Source organism: Puma concolor, chromosome E3 (genome assembly GCF_028749965.1).
Source record: "Puma concolor isolate L17-30 chromosome E3, mPumCon1.1.hap2, whole genome shotgun sequence".
In the NCBI taxonomy this organism is placed as follows: Eukaryota; Metazoa; Chordata; class Mammalia; order Carnivora; family Felidae; genus Puma; species Puma concolor.
The window spans coordinates 18,659,587-18,682,446 of NC_141682.1; the positions used below are offsets into that span (position 1 = coordinate 18,659,587).

At 46.2% G+C, this 22,860-nt stretch overlaps 2 protein-coding genes, 2 long non-coding RNA genes and 1 other non-coding gene across 6 annotated transcripts; 3 read left to right on the forward strand and 2 right to left on the reverse strand.

Moving 5' to 3' along the window:
* Positions 1-1,210: 1,210 nt before the first annotated feature.
* Positions 1,211-1,317, reverse strand: LOC112857420 (U6 spliceosomal RNA). The gene has a single exon (XR_003223320.1). It is a non-coding gene; the product is annotated as a U6 spliceosomal RNA (small nuclear RNA).
* Positions 1,318-5,655: 4,338 nt separating this feature from the next.
* On the reverse strand, positions 5,656-9,826 carry LOC147573007 (uncharacterized). Its single transcript, XR_015245536.1, has 2 exons — positions 9,757-9,826; positions 5,656-6,495 (listed from the first exon to the last, which is right to left on the reverse strand). It is a non-coding gene; the product is annotated as an uncharacterized LOC147573007 (long non-coding RNA).
* Positions 9,827-10,235: 409 nt separating this feature from the next.
* LOC112856268 (uncharacterized) lies at positions 10,236-12,700 on the forward strand. The gene is given in 7 exon segments (XM_086692805.1): positions 10,236-10,269; positions 11,589-11,637; positions 11,639-11,726; positions 11,729-11,846; positions 11,849-12,111; positions 12,113-12,416; positions 12,419-12,700. Coding segments are annotated over 7 exon segments (909 nt in total). The 3' UTR covers positions 12,472-12,700.
* Positions 12,701-12,704: 4 nt separating this feature from the next.
* LOC147573008 (uncharacterized) lies at positions 12,705-13,203 on the forward strand. Its single transcript, XR_015245535.1, has 2 exons — positions 12,705-12,912; positions 13,145-13,203. It is a non-coding gene; the product is annotated as an uncharacterized LOC147573008 (long non-coding RNA).
* Positions 13,204-19,971: 6,768 nt separating this feature from the next.
* Positions 19,972-22,860, forward strand: ZNF688 (zinc finger protein 688). 2 transcript variants are annotated; one of them, XM_025919668.2, is made up of 3 exons: positions 19,977-20,524; positions 20,836-20,949; positions 21,718-22,860. In XM_025919668.2, the coding sequence occupies exons 1-3, from the start codon at positions 20,329-20,331 to the stop codon at positions 22,236-22,238; spliced, it is 831 nt and encodes a 276-aa protein (XP_025775453.2). In that variant the 5' UTR covers positions 19,977-20,328; the 3' UTR covers positions 22,239-22,860. The 2 variants fall into 2 exon arrangements, with proteins under 2 accessions (XP_025775460.2, XP_025775453.2); XM_025919675.2 differs by lacking the exon at positions 20,836-20,949 and having other exon boundaries at positions 19,972-20,524.

Below are 22,860 nucleotides of genomic sequence, written 5' to 3' on the forward strand. Positions count from 1 at the left end.
CTTTTTGATTGCCGAGTAATAATACTCCATTGTATATATATGCCACATCTTCTTTATCCATTCATCCATCGATGGACATTTGGGCTCTTTCCATACTTTGGCTATTGTTGATAGTGCTGCTATAAACATTGGGGTGCATGTGTCCCTTCGAAACAGCCTACCTGTATCCCTTGGATAAATACCTAGTAGTGCAATGGCTGGGTCATAGGGTAGTTCTTTTAATTTTTCTGAGGAACCTCCACACTGTTTTCCAGAGTGGCTGCACCAGTTTGCATTCCCACCAGCATTGCAAAAGAGATCCTTTCTCTGCATCCTTGCCAACATCTGTCGTTGCCTGAGTTGTTAATGCATTTGTAGTTCTTAAATAAGGAAATTAGTCCTTTGGGATATAATTTATGAATATTTTTCTTAATTTGTCATTGTATATTGACTTCTTTTTAAAATTATTTTATTTTTAAATGCTTATTTAGGGGCGCCTGGGTGGCTCAGTCGTTTGAGCGTCGGACTTCGGCTCGGGTCATGATCTCGCTCGCGGTCTGTGGGTTCGAGCCCCGCATCAGGCTCTGTGCTGACAGCTCGGAGCCTGGAGCCCGTTTCAGATTCTGTGTCTCCCTTTCTCTGACCCTCCCCTGTTCATGCTCTCTCTCTGTTTCACAAATAAATAAATGTTAAAAAAAATTTTTTTTAACGTTTATTTATTTTGAAAGACAGGGAGAAAGAGCGAGTGAGGGAGGAGCAAAGACACAGAGAATCCCAAGCAGGCTCTGCGTGGTCAGTGCGCAGAGCTGGATGTGGGGCTTGAACTCAAGAAACCATGAGATCACAACCTGAATAAAAATCAAGAGTCAGATGTTTAACTGACTGAGCCACCCAGGTGCCCCTTTTTAAAATTATTTAAAAATTGAAAAAAAAGGTTATTTATTTTAAGAGGGGGGGGGAGGAGGAGGGGCAGAGAGAGAGAGAGAGAGAGAGTCCCATGCAGACTCCAAGCCCTCAGCCCCACTTGGGGCTCAACCCCACGAACCATGAGATCATGACCTGAGCTGAGATCAAGAGTTGGATGCTTAACTGCCTGAGCCGCCCAGGTGCCCCTAAATATTTTTCTAGTGAAATGTTAGTTTTCATTATTCAGTGCCACACGTTGTGCTTTGACTCATATTGTTTCCTCCAAGTTCATCTGGGAAGGGTGGCAGTTTGCTGGGGAACCGTACAAAACATGGAATACTTCACAAATTTGCTTGTCATCCTTGAGCAGGGGTCACGCTAATCTTCTCTGTATCATTCCAATTGTAGTATGTGTACTGCTGAAGTGAGCCCTGTATGCCTATTTTTAATCTAAAATGAAAAATACTTTTGGGGTGCCTGGCTGGCTCAGTTGGAAGAGCATGCGACTCTTAATCTCTGGGTCATGAGTTTGAGCCTCATGCTGGGTGTAGAGACTACTAAAAATAAATAAATAAAACTTAAAAAAATGAAAAATACTTTGAATTTTAGCCCTTGATTCCAACTGTTAGAATTTCCTGGATTTTAATATTATAAACAAAACATTTGTTAGTTGTGCTGTAGTTGATTTGGGGGTACTGTAACTCAATATATAATTTCCCACCTCAGTGTCCAGGTTGTACCTTGCTTATTCTATCATGTTTTATACCTCACAATATTCTTTTGGTCCTTAAAAGAAAAAAAAAAAAGCCATGTAGGAAAATGGTGTGGAAAAAAAGAAAAATGATGTGAGTAGCAAAATTTATATTTTTATTTTTTAAAATGTTTATTTATTTTTGAGAGAGAGACAGAGCATGAGCAAGGGGGGCGCAGAGAGAGAAGGAGACAGAGCGCGTGAGTGAGCAGGGGAGGGGCAGAGAGGGAGACACAGAATCCAAAGCGGGCTCCAGGCTCTGAGCCGTCAGCACAGAGCCTGACATGGGGCTTGAACCCATGAACCATGAGATCATAACCTGAGCCAAAGTCAGCTGCTTAACCGACTGAGCCACCCAGGTGCCCCCATTTTTTTTTCTTTTCTAGCCAATACTGGGCCCCTCTGTTCTGTTGCTTTTTCTTCCTCCACCTCCTTTCACTTATTCCACACTGCATAGCAAAAGATTAATGGGTGATAGTGATACAGTGCTTGTAAGGAAGGAACTTGCCATATTTCTTACAACAGACATTGTTGGACTATTTGCCAAAGCACACTTGACTCGGTGGGGAGCTTTTGTACTTTTTCTTGCAGGAAACACAGCCATCTTTGGAACTATAGTTTTCTTGGACTTTGGGAGCAATGATGACTTCAGTTGGCACCAGTGGAGCAAAGGAATCACTGATCTATCAGAAACTGGACACTTTGTCATTTGGTGGCAAACAGGAGACAGGAATAATGCTAAACAAAATAATAGCAAACCTCTTGGGGTTGATATAGGTACTCACCTTTCACTTTTATTGTACACAGTATTTTCACAGGAACTTGCTAACACATTTAAAAGGTTTTTATCTTTTGGAGGAAAAAAAATAACCCAAATCTCCATACTATAGGCACAATAGAAGGACCTTACAACATTTTCACGTTAAGTCCTTATGCTCCCATTTAGGTCACAGCACAGGCCACTCCCCAGCCACTGAGGGAGGAATTGATTAAATGGGAGAAATTTATTAAATAAGAGAAAATAAAATTTCCTTCTAGAAACCTTTACATTTATGATCAATTGATTTTCTTTCTTTCTTTTTGAAGTCGGCTCCACACCCAACACGGGGCTTGAATTCATGACCCGGAGATCAAGAGTTGCATGTTCTACTGACTGTGTCAGCCAGGTGCCCCTATAAGCAACTGATATTCAACAAAAATGCCAAGACAATCCAAAAAGTGAAAGTCTTTTTTTTTTTTAACTTTTTTTTTTTTTTTAATTTATTTTTGAGACCGGGAGAGACAGAGTATGAACAGGGGAGGGTCAGAGAGAGGGAGCCACAGAATCCGAAACAGGCTCCAGGCTCTGAGCCGTCAGCACAGAGCCCGACACGGGGCTCGAACTCACGGACTGCGAGATCATGACCTGAGCCGAAGTCGGCTGCTTAACCGACTGAGCCACCCAGGCGCCCCTGAAACAGTCTTTTCAACAAAGGGTGGTGAAACAACTGGATATCCACATACAAAAGAATGAAGCTGGATCCCTATCTTCAACCACAAACAAAACTTAACTCAAAGGAGCACCTGGCTGTCTCAGCTGGTACAGCATGTGGCTATTGAATCTCATGGTCATGGGTTCAAGCCCCACACTGGGGATAGAGATTACTTACTTACTTATTTATTTTTGATAGAGAGAGACAGAGCACAAGTGAGGGAAGGGCAGAGAGAGGAGACACAGAATCCAAAGCAGGCTCCAGGCTCCAAGCTGCCAGCACAGAGCCCGATGTGGGGCTCGAACTCACAAACCGCAAGATCATCACCTGAGCTGAAGTCTGACGCTTAACCGACTGAGCCACTCAGGTGCCCCGAGATTACTTTAAAGAAAAAAAAAAGCGAAAAAAAATTAACTCAATATGGACCGTAGACCTAACTGTAAAAACTGAAACTCTTAGAAGGCGGTGCCTGGGTGGCTCAGTCAGTTGAGTGTCTGATTCTTGGTTTTGGCTTAGGTCATGGACCATGGAATGGAGCCCCGTATCAGGCTCTGTGTTGACAGCAAGGTGCCTGCTTAGGCTTCTCTCCCTATAAGTGAATGAATGAATGAATGAATGAATGAATGAATGAATGAATCAATGAGGAAATAAACACTCTTAGAAAAAAAAACATTGGTGTCAGTCTGCAATCTTGGGCCAGGTGGTTTGGTGTTAATCTGGATCTTGGGCCCTTTTCAAGTTTATTTATTTATTTAGAGAGAGAGGGAGCATGAGAGGGGTAGGGACAGAGGGAGAGGGAGAGAGAGAATCCTAAGCAAGCTCTGTACTGTCAGCACAGAGCCTGATGCGGGGCTTGAACTCACAAACTGCGAGATCATGACCGGAGCTGAAACCAAGAGTTGGATGCTTAACTGACTGAGCCACCCAGGTGCCTCTGGTCTGGCAATGGTTTTAGATATGACACAAAAAGGACAAATGACAAAAGATATGCACTAATTAAATCAATATTAAAACTTGTGTTTCAAAAGATACCTTGGAGAGAATTAAAAGACAATCTACTGAATGGGAGAAAATATTCCCAAATGAAAGGGATTTGAATCCATAAACTCTTACACTGACGCTAGACAAAGACATTATAAAAAAAGAAAATTCTATGGGGCGCCCGGGTGGCTCAGTCGGTTGCACATCCGACTTCTGCTCAGGTCATGGTCTCACAGTTCGTGAGTTCCAGTCTCAGGCTGGGCTCATTAGCAATGAACAATCCAGAAAGGTAATTAGGAAAACAATTCCATTTATAATAGCATGAAGAAGAATAAAATACTTAGGAGTAAATTCAAGTAAGGAGGCAAAAGACTTGTACATTGAAAACTACGAAATACTGCTGAAAGAAATTAAAGACCTAAATAAATAGAAAGATATCTGTGCTCATGGATTGGAAGACCTAATATTGTTAAGATGCCAGCAATACCCAAGGAAATCTACAGATTCAGTGTAATCAAATCAAAATCCCAAAGGTGATGACGTTTTGAGAGAGGTGGTGGTTGCAAAACATTGTGAATGCTCTAAATGCCACTTAATTGTACTTTAAAAATGGTTAATCACAGGTGCCTGCCTCTGGTTCAGATCACGATCTCATGGCTCGTAGGTTCAAGCCCCGCGACGAGCTCTGTGCTGACAGCTCAGAGCCTGGAGCCTGCTTCGGATTCTGTGTCTCCCTCTCTCTCTGCTCCACCCCGCCCCTCCCCCTGCCAAAAAAAAAAAAAAAAAAAGCATTAAAAAATTTTTTTTAATGGCTAATCATGTTTTGTCTAGGCAATATGCAGTTTGCTTCTCTTTTCTTTTTCTCCCAACATTTTATTTTGAAAGTTTTCAAACACACAGTAAAGTTGAAGGAATTTTACAGTGACCACCCATATATTTACCACCTCACCTCATTCTAGCATTAACATTTTACTGTACTTGTACTTGCCTTATCATGTAACTATCCATCTCTCTACCAGTCCATTTTCTTTTTTGATGCATTTCAAAGAAATTGTCAACATCAGTACACATGACCCCTGAACATTTCAGCATGCACACTATTAGCTAGAGCACAATAATATTTGCTTTACATAGTTTTTGAGTTAAACTTACATAGAATAAAATGAAAATAAATTTTAAGTATTTGCTAAGCATACACCCAAACCTCCATCAAGAGATAGAACATCACTATCACCCTACAAAGTTCCCTCATGGCCTTTCCTAGTTAAACCCATCCCCCTCCCGCCAGAGACTACTGCTCTAATTATGTCGCCACTACAGATTCAATTACGCTGTCATAAAACATCACATAAATGGAATCCTACAGTGTGTGTTCTTTTGTCTAAGGCTTCTTTCATGCAGCAAAATGTCTTCATTGCTTCTCTTTTAGATCTTCAATTCTTGAATTCAGAGCTAGGAGAGTGCTCACATCCCCAACACAGTACTTGACAAAGTTCAGAAATTGCTATTCAGTAGTGTTACCTGTATTAGTTCCCCACTGCTACTGTAAATTACCAAACTAAGAGGTTTAAAAAAACACAAATTTATTATCTCACAATTCTGCAGGTCAGAAGTCTGAAAATAGGTCTTCCAGGACTAAAGTCAAGGTGTCAGCAAGGTCGCATTCTCCAAACTCTAGAGAATCCATTCCTTGCCCTTTCCAGCCTCTCGAGGCTGCCCCGAGTCCTCGATTTGTGTTCCCTTTCCAGCAATGCGTCACTCCCGCCTCTGTTTTTGTTGACACATCTTCTTTGACACTGATCTTCCTGCCGCCTCCCTCCCTTTTTGTTTACATAACTCATTTATTATAGGCTAGCAATGTTTCAAATGAAGAAAGACTCCTCCAGTCCTCAGAATTCACTGTGACAACGGAAGTGGTCTTGTAGGTCCAGACGCCACCGGCTACTCTTTTCATGCAGGCACTACGATGCCAGATCCCCACAGTTCACGTCTTCATCCTTGTTTTGCCACAGAAGGAGCAAACGTACTTGGAGTGCTGGCTTATTTCAATTTTCTTCACCATTTTCCTGAGGGAGGCAAATGGCTCCTGTATTTACTGACAATTCTGACCTTCTTGGGGCATTTTAGCCATGTCACTGCAAACTAGGTCTGAGCCCAGAGAGGACCCTCTTGCCTCCCTTTTATAAGGATCGTTGCGATTACATTAGACCCCCTGGGATAATCCATGATAGTCTTCCCATCTCAAAATCCTTGGTTTAATCACACCTGCAAAGTTCTGTTTGCCGATGTAACATATTCACAGGTTTCAGGGGTTAGAACATGGACATTCTGGGGCCCACTATTCTGTCTGCCATGTCACCTGAATAAATAAAAGACCTTAAAACCATGCTTCTCAAACCGGGTAGCCTGAAGATAGAAAAGAAATATGGTACATATTCTGGATATGCTTCTTATGGATTTGGGAGACAATTTTACTAACTTAAATTAATAAATGGCTTAAAACACTAGACTTCCCCTCTGAGTCAGAAATTCTGCTTCTATGATTTATTCTACAGACACGCTCATATATGTGCCTAAACAAGTATATCTAAGGCGGGGGTCAGTGCATGTGTGGCTCAGTTGGTGGAGCATCTGACTCCTAATTTCAGCTCAGGTCATGATGTCAGGGTTCCTGAGTTCTAACTCTGAGTCAGACTCTGCACTGACAGAGTCTGCAGAGCCTGCATGGGATTCTCTCTCTCTGCCCGCATCCCAACCCCAACCCCCCTCTCTCTCAAAATAAATAAATAAACTTAAAAAAAAAAAATCATATCTAAGGATGTGATTACATTATTTTATGGCAGTAAGACTGGAAAAAAACTAACTGACCATTAACAGAAAATGAACTAGATAGGAGCGCCTGGGGGGCTCAGTCGGTTGAGCATCTGACTTCAGCTCAGGTCATGACCTCATGGTCAGCTGTGCTGATAGCTTGCTCAGAACCCTGGAGCCTGCAGGGGATTCTGTGTCTCCTCTCTCTGCCCCTCCCCCACTCACGCTCTGTCTCTGTCACTCAAAAATAAATAAATGTTAAAAAAAATTTTGTAATAAATTTTTAATAATTTTTTTTAATTACAAAAAAGAAAATGAACTAGACAAACTGTTCCATCCATAGTGGAACACTATGTACGCAGCCATTAAAAAAAGCAGATCTATATGTACTGAAATTGAACAATCTGCAAGATGTATCAAGTGAGAAAAGAAAGCAAAGTGAACAGTGTGTTTATTATACTACTTATGAAAGGAAGAAAATGTATCCTTTCATGTACCTAAATTATCTCAGGAAGGACACAAGAAACTGGCAATAGAGGTTGTCTCTAGGAAGGGGAAGGGGAGCGGAGTAAAGGAAGGAGACTTTTTTTTTTTTTTAATTGAAGCATAACACACATATGTAAGTGTACGTACAGGTCAATTTTCACAGTCTGAACACATCTGCGTAACCAGTGCCTAGATCAAGAAACAGAATATTGGGGTGCCTGGGTGGCTCAGTGGGTTGAATGTCCAACTCTTGATTGTGACTCAGGTCATGATCCCAGGGTTGTGGGATTGAGCCCCATGTCAGGCTCTGTGCTGGGCATGGAGCCGGCTTGGGATTCTCTCTCACTCCCTCTGCCCTCCCCCCCCCCCCCATAGGCATTCTCTAAAAAAAAAAAAAAAAGAAAAAAAAAGGAAAGAAAGAAACAGAATATTACCAGCACTGGGGCACCTGGGTGGCTCAGTTGGTTAAGCGTCTGGCTTCGGCTCAGGTCACGATCTCGCGGTTCCTGAGTTCAAGCCCCGAATCAGGCTCTGTACTGACAGCTCAGAGGCTGGAGCTGCCCTCAGATTCTGTGTCGCCCCCTCTCTCTGCCCCTCCCCTGTTCATGTTCTGTCTCACTCTCTCAAAAATAAATAATAAAAACATTTAAAAAAATTAAAAACAGAATATTACCAGCACTTTATTTATTTTTAAATGTTTATTAACTTTTGAGAGACAGAGCGCGAGTGGGGGAGGGCCAGAGGAAGAGGGAGACACAGAAACTGAAGCAGGCTCCAGGCTCCACACTGTCAGCACAGAGGCGGACGAGGGGTGCCAACTCACAAGCTGTGAGATCATGACCTGAGCTGTAGTTGGATATTTAACCAACTGAGCCACCCAGGTGCCCTGCTTTATTTATTTACTTTAATGTTTATTTATTTTTGAGAGTGAGAGAGAAGGCACACGAGCAGGGGAGGGGCAGAGAGAGAGGGAGACAGAAGATCCCACGCAGGCTCTACACTGTCAGCACAGAGCTGGACATGGGGCTTGAACTCATGAACCATGAGATCATGACCTGAGCCAAAATCAAGAATGGACACAACTGACTGAGCCACCCAGGCACCCCTATTTATTTATTTTAAAGTAATCTCTACACCCAACGTGGGGCTCAAATTTATGACCCTGAGAGCAAGGCTCTACTGACTGAGCCAGTCAGCCACCCCATTATCAGCACTTTACAAACAAAAAGCTTGGATTAGTTTTGCCTGTTTTTATACTTTATGTAAATTGAATCACATATTACATATTATTTTGTGTCTGGCTTCTTTTGCTCAACAGTATGTCTGTAAGATTCATCCATATCATGCATGTAGTTCTAGATTATTCATTCTCATTTCTAAATAATATTCCATGAATAGTATTCCAATGATTTATTTATTCATTCTTCTACTGTTGTGAATAGTTTCTGGTTGTTGGCTACTGCAACTAATGTTGCTGTGAACATTTGAGTACGTGTCGTTCAGTAAACCTATGTATGCACTTCTTCTGATTATGTGAGTAGGAGTGGAATTGCTGGGTCGTAGATAGGCACTCAAATATTTAGCTTTGGTAGATACGGACAGTTTTCCAAAGTTGTACCAATTTACACTCCACCTGTAGTATAAGAACGTTCAACATGTTCAAAACTTACTTTTGACTATGCACTCTATTGAATTTGACTATATTATGAAATAGAATGCATATCCACATGAATTGTATAGCTAGATTATGTCTTCAAAGTGGTTTCACTGTACGGATGGACAGCTTTTTGTTATATCCGTAGAACTTTCCTTCTCTGCTCCCATGAATACTACTTGGTTGGAAAAGTTTGAAAAAACAGATTAAGAGGTGATTTGATTCATTTCCCAGTTTGATTACTCATTTATGAGCTGTAATTCGAACACAAAATTTCTGATCGAGACAGGGTACAGTAAGTGCTTAGCTAAGCACTTGGCTGAACCTGGGAGCCAGATGGTTTTGAACCTGCTTTCTGTCCCTCAGCTGCTGCGTCTGTGAAAGGCAAGACATCTGTGACCTCGGGGCATGGGCCAAATCAAATACCTGGTAGGAATCGTTTCCGCAGCTCGCCCGGGCTAGCCCTGCCCAGGGTACCCAGAGCAGGTTGGGGCAGGCCAGCCCTCACTTCCATCATCTCGTTTTCAGCCTTTGGCTTTTACTCACCTTCAAGCCCGGGACATCTGCACCTGCTCGTAACAGGTCTCATGTAAGTAGAAGGCAGTAGCCTCAAACCGTCAAAAACACTCTTTTAGGTCCTGTCCCGGAAAAGCCAGGTCAAAAGAAAGCCTACTTAAGAAGAGAGAAAGAAAGAGAAAGAACCTACCGCCTCTCACCGCGCGCCACCTTCCAGACAGGTCGCTCCTTCTCCTCAGTCTTTCAAATAGGCCGCTCTGGAGAGACCAATCACAGCCTTCCTTCTTCCCCTAATCGCCGGCGCAGTCCAATCAACGTACGTCATCTACGATTTGCTGCCCTGCAGGTCCAACCTCCCTCCTGGTTTTCCCCTTGGTGAGGAAGGGCAGACCGGAAAAGCAAGGGAGGTTGAGGCCGAAGAGGCGCCATGTTGGTTAAGGGCACGGCCGTGGCCTTTCAGGACTTTTTCAGAAGAAAGCTAGCAAACCTCGAGCGTTTTCACATATTCCAGAAGCCTCTCTTGGCGTAGCACTGAAGGGTTTTTCCATGACGCTTCCCGGAGAGGCCGGGCGTGAGAAAGCAGCCCTGGGGTCGTGAACTTCTCGGACGTGGCCGTGTACTTCTTCTGGGGGGCTGGGGGTGTCGGCGGCCAGCGCAGAGCGCCCTGTACCGGGACGTGATGTGGGAGACGTACGGCCGCCTGGGCGCGCTCGGTGAGGCCCGGCGGTCCAGCTAGGGGGAATGACGGGAAGGGGGGACTGATGTCCCCAGGTTCGAGTGGGATGGAAGTGTGGGGCACTAAGGAAGCAGCCTCATCCTTCCCTCTCGGGTTCTCAGCCGAACCCAATGTTTCCCCTCCGCAGGATTTTTAGGCCCCAAATCCGCTTTTATTTCTTGGGTGGAAGGAGAGGTGGAGGCCTAGGATCCAGAGGGTGAGACCCCAGCAGCTGTCATCAGAGACGGGGGGGGGGGGGGGGGGGGGGGGGAAGGTAACGGGTACTTCACTCAAACCCAGTATTGGCACCTCTTAGACGCTCGTCCCCTAACTCGAATCCATAGCACACACTGCCTCCTCCAAAGCCCCATCGCGTATCCCTAAACCTCCTCTCCCGAAGGTTCCAATCTCACTGCAAAATGGCTCGTAGAACAGCTAAATAGCACTACTTAATCATACTGGAAAACCCCAGTTTAGTACAGAATAGTGCTTGAGTTGTCAGGGCAGCGAAAGGAAAGGAGAAACACATACCTAATTAGATTTTTCTTGTGTAATAAAATGAAGATAAATGTTCCTTTTAGGTATTAATATGCGGACCACAATGCAAGGATAATGTCATTCATCAGAGATTCTAAAATAAAACATGTTGGGGTGCTTGGGTGGCTCAGTCCGTTAAGTGTGGGACTTTGGCTTAGGTCATGACCTCCTGGTTCAGAGTTCCAGCCTCGAGTTCAGCTGTGTGCTGAGAGCTCAGAGCCTGAAGTCTGCTTCAGATTCTGCATCTCCCTCTCTCTCTGCCCCTCTCTCACTCATGTTCTGTCTCTCTCAAAAATAGACATTAAACAAACAAACAAACAAACAAACATGTTTTCTCTGCCGTCACGTCATAATAAATGCTCGTTCCCAGGTCTTCCTGTGGAACCTGGAGTACAGTCCAAGTGTAGACTTTTTGATGACATCCCCTTACTGGGGATGGCCTAAGGGAGGTCATTTAGTGGCTGTTTTGCAAAGGGGTCATAAATAGGTTCAGGGTTGTAAGCTCCACAAAGGCTGAGACCATCACCACCCTCAATGCCTGACAGAGTAGGGGTTCACCTCTGTTTATCTCCAGTTTTCAGAGCTTTCATGTGTCAACACCGTCCAGATGATGAAATTTGCTTTTACTCCAGGCTAGCTTTCTGGGTTTGATGAGGCCCCCATCTCAAAGAGCCCCAATCCAGCAGACTGCCGTATATTCAGACATTCATGCTGCTTCCCAGGTCAGGCCACCATATGGAATATGCTAAGTTTGAAGTTTTATCTTTTATCCTGTCTCAGGATCCGGGGATGACAGTGAGGAAAAAGAACTGAACAAGAGTCCAAAACAGAGAGACGGCGCATGAGGAAGTGTCTCTCAAGGAGTGGTTACCATCCAGCAGGCCACCTGGCCCCAGTCACAAAGCCACCTGCCCAGAGCTCTACTGGACTCTGGGCAGAGCCCAATCTAGCCTTGGTTCAAGGACAGTACAACCCACAAATCAGCCTACGCTTGCCCAAACTGTGGCCACAACTTCAGCTACCCCTCCCTCCTGGCCAACCTGGGGAGCGGCCCTTCCGGTGTGACCAATGCCAGGCTCGTCTCTCCCAGTGCAAGCATCTGCTCCAGCATCAACTCTTCCACACAGGTGAAAAGCCCCACTCTTGCCCTGACTGTGGGCAACGTTTCCACCAGAGGGGTTCCCTGGCCATCCACAGGTGGGCTCTCACACCTGGGAGAAACCCCCCCCCCCAAGACTGCAAAAGTCACTTCACTTACCCCTACCTGTTAGCCATCCACCAGCGCAAGCACAGTGGGGAGAAGCCCTGACAGCTGTCCCAGCTGCAGCCTCTGTTTTGCCTACACCTCCCTGCTGGCTGGCCATCCTCAGGTGCACACATACAGGCGCACACACTGTGTGGACTGTGGCCTCTGCTTTACCTATATCTTTCTTCTTCTCAGTCACCGGCACATTCACTCTGATAGCCCGCCCTTCTCCTGCCCACAATGTGGGAAAGGCTTTAAGAGCAGGTATGCCTTGGAAGCCCATCAGTGGATCCATCGCTCCGGCGAGAGCCTGAGGGAGCAGTGGCCTGTGTTAGGGCTTTCAGAGCCGATCCCTGTTTTGGGAGGCCTCCAGTTCATTTCCGGTACTTTCCAGGTATATTTCAAGAAAGTGGGTGATGGAGCTCACAAGAGATGATTAGAAGGGAAAAGGCCAACTTTATGCATTTGGGGGGATAAGGAGTGGAAAGAAAGGAGGCATTTGAGGAAAACAAAGCTCTGAGTTCAGAGGGCAAGCTGATACCTTGGAAGGAGGCACGAATCAAAAGCCACTTGAGGGCTGAACCCATTTTCTGAGGCTTCTGCTCCCAAGTCCCACGTGGAGTTTCTTCACTGCCAATCATTTCCCTAACTAGCTTTTCCCCCTGGGTTGTTCTCTCCCTTACAGCATTCTGCTTTCTGGACTGTAGCTCTCCTGTTCCTCAGAGATGAGGTCCCCTGGACGCAAGAGCCTATGGAAGGAGCCTGCACCCTCTCCAAGGACCCTCTGAAATAGAGGGCACAACTTGGGCCCATCCCCAGTGGGGGAAGCTCATCCAAGGATTCTTTTAGCCAGTGCAGGTGAGACACTTGGCAAGGAGACACATGCAGTGTCAAGCCACTGTTGGCACTCTTTGGTCATAAGGGCCTAAAGGTGACGACAGGGAGGAGAACAGTGGCTTCAGCTGGGAAACTGCCCTGTCCTGTGCTCACTCTGAACATAGCGCACAAAAGTATCACGCTTAGCTGAAAGGTTTTTTTTCCTTCTTTTATGAATTAGTGATTACGATGTTGTGGTTTTTTTTTTCTTCAGATATTCGTATGTTCTCTGGACTTTATACCTTCTGAATAAAGATGTGTTCTTGGACCACAGCAGGCGGAAACAAAATGCTGGGACTTTTGTTTAAAAGAAAGAGTAAATTACCGGTGATAAGGGTTGAAATCAACGCCTAGTATCTCCAGTCTAATTTTTACTGTAACGTTTGTATGTGTCAACAGTTAAAAGGTGTCTTTGTGACCCACTTAGATCTGCTAGCCCTATTTTCGATTAGGAAACTCTTGAAGGAATAAGCAAGGAAGTGGATGGGACTAAGCATGTCTGCATGCCAGGCATGGTGCCAGGGGATTCAAATAGCTCTTTGAACAAAAGACTGCTCTCAAAACCCCTGGGTTCCAAAAATGATTATTTTCTAAAATGTTTATGTATTTTGAGAGAGAGAGAGAGAGAGAAAGCATGTGCAGGGGAGGGGCGGGGGGGGGCGGGGAGAGAATCCAAAGCAGGCTCCACGCTCAGCAGGGAGCCTGACACGGGCTCGACCCATGACTAACAATATCACAACCTGAGCCGACATCAAGAGTTGGATGCTTAACCAACGCTTAACCACCCAGGAGCCCCCCCCCCACCCCCAAATGATTATAACTGGGTGTTATTTTACCTCACCATATAGCCTCTCCTGAATTGGTAGACCTGGATTCCAGGTTGGGCTCAGTCCCAACTAGCTATGGGGCCTTAAGCATGTCATTCAACCTTTCTAAGCCTCAGTTGTCTCACTTGTCAACCTCACAGGGTTGTTGGAGATAAAACGTGAAAGCACCTAGCATGTCTTCATAGTCTGAAGTGACTGAGTGCCCTCGTGTCATTGTATGACATTTTTTCAAACATTCAAAAGAGTTGTAAGAATTTTATGGTAAACACTCATGCCCATCATTTAGATCCCACAATTAATCCAGATTCTACAATTACGCTTTATCACATGTCGATCCATCTCTCTAGCCCCTGTCCGTTCATTTATGCGTCGTATTTTATTTCACAGTAAGTTGCAGACCTCATTACCCATCATTCCTCAGCTCTTCAACATAAGGCTGAGCTGTACTCAAGAAACTTCGGCGTTCTAACTAAAGCTATCTCCTGCATGTTTTATGAATTCTCATAGTCCTATGTGATCGAGATTCTGGAACAACATGTTAGTGGGTAATCAAAACATTTTGAAAGCGAGAGCATCTTTGTATTTTTATGTGTGGCAGGAAAAACAACATGACCTCAGCCACTTATGATGGAGCACAGTTTTAGTCTTGAAGGTGTGTTTCAATCCGATTAGTTAACACCCGAGTTTATTGTTTAGCTCTATCTCCTTCTTAAGTTTTCTCTATCCCTCGTGCAAAAAGAAGTGGTTTATAACATTGTACATGAGTACACAAAAGTATTTTTTGGTCCAGGTGAAATCCTTTGTAGTTTCTCTTTAGGTAAAGTTGATTCTCTGCTTGGAAGGAGACTCCTATCTGGAGGCACATTTTTCCTTACTCTATTTCTACACTATTCATCACTGTGAGTGCAGTGAGGCCCCTCCAGGACTCAAGGTTTGTTTGTTTTGTTTTGTTTTGTTTTGTTTTAATGTTTATTTTTGAGGAAGAGAGAGAGAGACAGAGTGAGCAGGGGAGGGGCAGAGAGAGAGGGAGACACAGAATCCGAAGCAGGATCCAGCACAGAGCCTGATACGGGGCTGGAACTCACGAGCCATGAGATCACGACCTGAGCCGAAGTCGACGCTTAACCACTGAGCCATCCAGGTGCCCCTCAAGTTTATTTTTTAAATAAAAAAAAAAAAATTCTTGGGGCGCCTGGGTGGCTCAGTCGGTTACGCGTCTGACTCCAGCTCAGGTCGAGATCTCCCGGTCCGTGAGTTCGAGCCCCACGTCGGGCTCCGTGCCCATTGCTCAGAGCCTGTTTCGGATTCTGTGCCTGCCGCTCTCTCTGACCCTCTCCCGTCCGCTGTCTGTGCCAAAAAAATAAATAAAGATTAAAAAAAAAATTAAAAAAAATTCTTTTTAATGTTTATTTTTAAGAGAGAGAAACAGAGCATGAGTGGGGGAGGGGCAGAGAGCGAGAGGAAGACCTAGAATCTGAAGCAGGCTCCAGGCTCTGAGCTGTCAGCACAGAGCCGGACATGGGGCTCAAACTCGTGAACTGTGAGATTGTGACCTGAGCCAACGTTGGACACTTAACTGACTGAGCCACCTAGGCGCCCCCCCGGGACTCAAGTTTAAAAAAATTATAAAATAAGCAAGTAACTGTTGAAGTGATATCAGTGGAAGGCACACCATAAGCCAGAAGTATTCCAGTGAAAACCAGCAAAGGTAGGGCAAGAAATACAAACACGGAAAAAGGCACTAGCTTGGACAGCAATGAATAATTTGTGAACACAAGGGGGGGGGCGGGGACAGCAGGTGCTAGCGCAGGCAGGACAGCCAAGCAAGGAGTGGTTCCAAGACCAGACAGTGGACTGCCGTCAACAGAGAGGAGGGTTTTGTTAATCCAAGGACCAAATGGCACCTGCCTGATTGCAGGAATATTCCCAATGGGATAAAGCTATCTAGTATCTGTAGTCCAATGCCACAAACCATTAAGCTGATCCATCTTGGCTGAAAAACTAGGAGGATTTTGAATCTAGGAGGCAGAGGATACAATCCAGGACAGTGGGGAAGTAAGATCCTGGACGACAGCTAAGGCCCAGTCCAGTTTGAGGGCTCAAGGAGGGAGGAGGGAGGTTTCCCTGGGGGGGGGGGGGGGGGGGGGATGGGAATTTGAGGTTTGTTGCTATCCGTGGTAGTTCAGAACAACTTAAAGAAGCAGAAAGGGCAGATGATGCAAGGAGAAAGGAAATATAATTAGAAAGTTTTTTGGTTTTTTTTTTACTTTTATTTATTTTTTTTAACGTTTATTTATTTTTGAGACAGAGAGAGACAGAGCATGAAGGGGGGAGGGGCAGAGAGAGAAGGAGACACAGAATCGGAAGCAGGCTCCAGGCTCTGAGCCATCAGCCCAGAGCCCGACGCGGGGCTCGAACTCACAGACCGCGAGATCGTGACCTGAGCTGAAGTCAGACGCCCAACCGACTGCGCCACCCAGGCGCCCCAATAATTAGAAAGTTTTCAAAAGCGGGTGCCTGGGTGGCTCAGTCGGTTTAAGTGCCTGACTTCGGCTCAGGTCATGATCTCACAGCTCCCGGGCTTCAGCCCTGCATTGGGCCCTGCACTGATAGCTCGGAGCTGGAGCCTGCTTTGGATTCTGTGTCTCCCTCTCTCTGCCCCTGCCCCGCTATTCTCCGTCTCTCTCAAAAATAAATAAACATTAAAAAAACTGAAAAAAAAAAAAAAGGTTTTAAAAGCAAACAATGACAATGGCAATATTACAATATATAAATGCACCAAATCAACATGTTATACACCTTACATTTACACAGTGCTATATGTCAAATACATTTTAATTAAAAAAAAGCAAACACTGACCAGAAAAGAAACATAATCACAGCATGTATAGGAAATTTCACAAATTTATTACCTCATGTCTGGAAAAAAGGTGAGCAAAATGGGGCTAGAAACCAAGCAAGTATCATTGCAGGATGCTCACAAAGAATTTCTAAAATGAGTCTATCAAGAACAATAAGAAAAGCATATTTTTAAAAATGAAAGCTCCAGAAGAAGTGGCTAAGAGTTAAAAGTATATTGACCCAGGGGCACCTTGGTGGCTCAGTCGGTTGAGTGTCTGGCTCAGGTCATGATCTCCGTGGTTCATGGGTTCAAGCCCTGAGTTGGGCTCTGCACTGATGGTGTGGAACCTGCTTGGGATTCTCTCTCTCTCTCCCCTCCTTTCTGCTCCTCCCCTGATCCCACTCTCGCTCTCTCTCAAAATAAATAAATAAACTTAAAAAAAAAAAAAAAAAAGGTGTATCGATCCAGTTTGGGAAGATGAGAAAGTTCTAGAGAGGATGGTGGGGATGGTTAAGATGGCAGTGAAATAAGTCAGACACAAAAGGACACATGCTATATGGTTCCACTTACAGGATGTACCTAGAATAGGCAAATGCATAGACACATAAGGCAGATTAAAACTTAACTAGGAGCCAGGGTAGAGAACGGGGAATGACCACCTAGTGGGTTCCCGGTTTCCTTTTGCAGTGATGGAAATGTTTTGGGAGTAGATAGTGGTGATGGTTGCACAGCATTGTGAATGTAATTAACACCACTGAACTGTAAAATTAAAAACGGTTCAAATGGCAAACTTTACATCTTGAGTATTTTACAATTAAAAAAATAATGGGGGCGCCTGGGTGGCGCAGTCGGTTAAGCGTCCGACTTCAGCCAGGTCACGATCTCGCGGTCCGTGAGTTCGAGCCCCGCGTCAGGCTCTGGGCTGATGGCTCGGAGCCTGGAGCCTGTTTCCAATTCTGTGTCTCCCTCTCTCTCTGCCCCTCCCCCGTTCATGCTCTGTCTCTCTCTGTCCCAAAAATAAATAAAAAACGTTGAAAAAAAAATTAAAATAAAATAAAATAAAAAAATAATGTAACATACCAAAACCCATTAAACTGTACAATTTAAATGCAAGAGGTATCTATTGAGCTAATTTAATCTCAAAGCTGTTAAACAAAATGCCTTATACAAATGTTCACAGCAACACAAAAGGTGGAAACAACTCAAATTTCCATCAGCTGATGAATGGGTAAACAAAATGTGGTATACATGTGTCCCCTCACTTTTCAAAAGCTCCCATTAGGCCACTTCACTTTAAGAAAAACCTACGTTAAGGGGTGCCTAGGTGGCTCAGTTGGTTAAGCATCCGACTTCGGGTCAGGTCTTGCGGTTCATGAGTTCAAGCCCTGCATTGGGCTCTGTGCTGACAGCTCAGAGCCTGGAGCCTGCTTGACATTCTGTGTCTCCCTCTCTCTCTCTCTGCCCCTCCCCTGCTCGTGCTCTGTCTCTCTCTCAAAAATAAACAACCATTTGAAATAATATATTTGTTTAAAAAAACACAAAAAAACCTACATTAGAACCCGTTTTCACTAACTGAAAGAAAGCCAAAAAGAATTTTTGCTTTTACAGAGGCAGCTTGCACCCCAAGCAGCGAGAGTGGCCCCACCAAGCTCCTTCCCAGGGAACTACACTCAGCCCCTTGGCATCAAGCTACTATAGCTTTGAACTGTGTGAGTATCTGTTCTTGATCTAGATTTATTTTGTGCGTCCTACGGTATAAGTAAAGCCTAAGAGAGGTTATTTTTGGGGTCTGGAAATGTTAAAAAAAAGTTTTCCATATAAGTTAATGGTAATTGTTTCTTGGCTTTACACCATTTCTGAATGGCTCAGTTGGTTAAGTGACCAACTTCAGCTCAGGTCAAGATCTCATGATTGGTGGGTTCGAGCCCCACACTGGGCTCTGTGCTGAGCACTTGCTTGGAGCCTGGAGCCTGCTTCAGATTCTGTGTCTCCTTCTCTCTCTGCCCCTCCCCTGCTTGTGTTCTGTCTCACTCTGTCTCTCAAAAATAAATGTAAAAAAAAACCCTTTTTTTTTTTTAAAAGAAAGGTTTCATAGAAACATTCTACTATCAGATAGCAGAGAAAAAAACCTATATCCATACAGTAGAGTATTATTCAACCATAAAAGGGGTGAAGCACTGATAAATGCTACATCGATGAATCTTGAAAACTTTTTGCTAATTTCAGAAATCAGACACGTAAAGGCCACAGATTGCAGGATTCCATTTCTGTGAAATATCCAGAAAAAGTAAATGCATAGAGACAGAAAGATTCGTGATTACCATGGGATGGAGGAAGGGGAGAATGAGGAGTGGCTGCTCAAAGGGTTGGGGGTTTCCTTTAAGGGTAGTTCTAATGTTTGCATATTATTAATGTACTAAATGCTATTAAATTTTAAGGTATAAAATTAGTTTTTGTTATGTGTATTTTACCACAATCAAAAATTGTGTAATGACTGGAAGATGTGTACAAGGAGACATTCAGGGGTGACATCTAAGATGTATATTTTGTTTTGAGTGATGGTTAACACGGTTGTATGCATTTGTCAAGACAGCGAATTTTACATTGAAGAGCTGTGCGTTTTACTTTATGTACAATATAATTCAAATTAACAAAAGAGTTCAAAGTGGTCTTTAGGGAACAAAGTGAAAAGGGTACGGGGAGCTGCCTTTTTCATTAAAAACCTTTGCATTACTTTTTAAAAACCATGACTATTAGTTAATTTGGAAAAAATTAAAATGTAATTAAAAATGTCCCCGTTCCGATTCCAACCTCACCAACCAAGTTCTCCCCCTAAGCTCCAGTCCAGAGACTGACAGCCGTCCCGCGATGCAAGGAGTCGGGCGCGATCCACAGCCGTGGTCCCAACGGTAAACGTGTATCTGGTTTCTACCTCGGCTGTACCCCAGGGCTTGGCCAGAGCATTTGCGTCTCTGGGGCTGGGGACCGGATTCCAGATCCTGCCGCGGGAAGGCAAGGAGGGACAACGTCGAGGACACAATGCACAGCTCCACACCTGCCGAGGGCCGCCAGAGGTTCCACAACCAGCCGATCCAGGGGCGCTTTCCAACGCTCCACTCGCCCGGCCGGCCGGGCGGTGCGGCCTCTTCCTGCTCTTGGAACCAATCACCGGCCGCCTGGCAGTGCAGGCAAAGAGCGGTGCTGGAAGCCACCGTCCGTCCATCTTTCTTGAAGGCAGGAAGGCTCCGCCCCTCAGCCCACCTCTACCCAGTTCCCATTCCGCCCCGCCCCGCCTATCTCCTCTCCCACCCCACCTGCAGCGGCCATTGTGGTTGAGGGCAAGTGGCCGCTGAGGCCAGAGAAGCCAGATAGGCGCCATGTTTGATATGATCAAAGAATGGCGCCCTTAAAGAATCCAGAGACAACTGGAGCCAGGATGTCGCCATATTTTCTGAAGACACCTTCCGGGTCTCTTAACCCGGCTGTCTAAATCCAAGCTGCCATGAAGTGAATAAACACCGAGGGGTTTTGTTTGTCCCCATCACACCCCCCCGAATCCCTAGCAGCCAGTCCCTGCTACCTCGGTGCCCTCGACTGCGTCCGGACGCTAAGGCTGGGCGGGGCCCCGGCCTCCGGAGCCCTTCCTGTGGACGACGAAAGCTGAGGCCGCGCGCGGGGAGGCAGTGGCCTGGGGGACAGGGCGGCAGCTGCTCGGGGCCGGGAGGCCCCATGGCGCCCCCCCCAGCCCCGCTCCTGGCGCTGAGACCGGGGGAGACCGGGGTTGGTTGTAAGAAGCCTGGGGCCGTGAGCTTCGCGGACGTGGCCGTGTACTTCTCCCCGGAGGAGTGGGGGTGTCTGCGGCCCGCGCAGCGGGCCCTGTACCGGGACGTGATGCGGGAGACCTACGGCCACCTGGGCGCGCTCGGTGAGGCCCCGGGTCAGAATCCCCCCCCCCCCTCCTTCACTGGGGTTCACAGGGGAGATGACGTGAGGACCGAGAGGATTGTGAGCTCTAATCCCGCACTATTCCACCAACAGCACCACAGCCACCTCCATTCCCAGGGCTTCAGGTTAGGGAGTGCTTCCATCCGGCATCCGCTTCCTTCAAGCAGGAGCGTTGCAGAACTTGTCCAGCTTGAGCATAAGTTCTGAGGAGGTGCCCTTACCCTGGCAGGGGGATGCCATCTTCCCAGGACAGCCTCTCAGGCCAGCACTGTGATCCCTGTTCTCTCCCAGGATTCCCAGGCCCCAAACCAGCCCTCATCTCTTGGATGGAACAGGAGAGTGAGGCTTGGAGTCCCGCCGCCCAGGATCCTGAGGAGGGGGAAAGCCTGGGAGGAGCTCTGAGAGGTGAGGGATTGTCCCAAGTCCCCCCGCCCCTCCCCCCACTTGGCGCTCCAGGGCTTCCTGTTTCACAGAATTTTCTTTTGAATCCCCTCTGCCAGCGTCCCTAAAGGAATTAAAGAGACTGCCAATGTTGGATATTAAAGAGGAAAGAAGACAGACCTGGTACAAAATTTTCAGAACTTGGGACAGTAGTCACGTTAGGACCAGAGTAGGAGAAGTAGGAGCCCAAGTCCAAGACTCTGGTTTCTAGGTCCCACTTGGAGAAAACACCAGCCATTCTTCCCTTTTCAAGAACAATTAAAAACCCCTAGGAATGGAAGCGGCTTCAGGTCTGCCTTTCACATTCCTCACACAAGGCAAAGTGGTACAAGAGAAAATGCCCAGTAATCAACAACTTGGTTGCCACCCCCCCCCCATCACCATCCCCTAGCCGAATGCTCTTGTGCAAATGTTTCCTCGTCTGTAAAAGTCTTACCCTACAAAAAGAAATTGAGAAAACACAACAGTAATAGCTACTGTTTTCTTGAGCATTTACTAAATGCCTAACATGCTTCTACTGATTTAATCTTCCCGGCGACCCTGTGAAGTAAAGAAACCTTTGAATCCCATTTGCTACATTGAGACACCAAGGCCCAGATAAGTCACTCTTCAAAGCCTGTGTTTTAATCGCTGGACAGTACTTTTCTGACACTTCCTAAGTAAAAGAATCCTGTAACCTGAGACGGTGGAAGCAAATGTGTTTTAAAACGTATCTTAATTCCTGTTTCCCAGGAGGCACCCCAAACAAGAAGGAAGAGGCACCAGAGGAAGGGCCAGGAGCCAAGGGACCCAGAAAGACTCCTGGGAAGGAGCCTTCTAAAGAGCTGGTTAAACACAACCCTGACTGGACCGTAAGAAAGGTTTCGGCAAGAGCACAGCAACCCACCCACGCTGCCTGGAACCAGAGCACAGGTGTGCAGCCCTCGGTCCCGGTGCCGGGCGTGGACACTCAGGACAGCCAGCGGCGTCACGTGTGTGCGGACTGTGGCCGCCGCTTCACCTACCCCTCGCTGCTGGTCAGCCACCGGCGCATGCACTCAGGGGAGCGGCCCTTCCCCTGCCCCGAGTGTGGCATGCGCTTCAAGAGGAAGTTCGCTGTGGAAGCCCACCAGTGGATCCATCGCTCCTGCTCTGGGGGGCGGCGGGGTCGGAGGCCTGGGATTCGGGCTGTGCCTCGGGCTCCGGTGCGGGGGGACCGGGACCCGCCGGTGCTGTTCCGACACTACCCGGACATCTTTGAGGAGTGCGGGTGAGCTGCTCCAGCAGGCTGGGGTGGAGCCTGACCTTGGACTGCCTGGGCCCCCCAGGGAGGCTCCTGAGTCAGGGATTTGGGAACCAGAAATTCATCCCTTGGGCTTCCCTCGAGGATCCCTCAAGTTTTCAAACTTGTAAAAAGAAAAGTGCCTGTAAAGATTCAAATAGATTAAACTTGACGCTACTCCCCTCTCAGGCTTTCCAAAAAACTGAAGAGGGTAGACTTTTCTCAAAGTGTTCATCTCAGCAGCACATGCCACCGAGATCTTTCTGGGGTCTCAGAAACCAGCCCTTGCTGCTTCTCTACAGAGGAAGCAAATGCTGAGGGGACTAAGGCCTGGGGAGGCCCCAGGGGGTGGCGAAGCCCTGGCTAATTGACAGCAGCAGGGAGTCTGGGAAGTGAAGTGGGTGGAAAGAACACAGATGCACCGATCTAGTCTCTGCAACTTGTCCCCAGGCACAGCTGGTAAGTCACATGCCATCCCTGAGCCTCAGCTCCCTCACCTGTAAAATAGAGATTCATAATATCTACCTCAGAGGGTTACTGTGAAGGCTGAAATTTTAACAAGGTAGTATGTACAACATAGTAATTGTGCAATAAACATTTGTGGGAAGAACAAA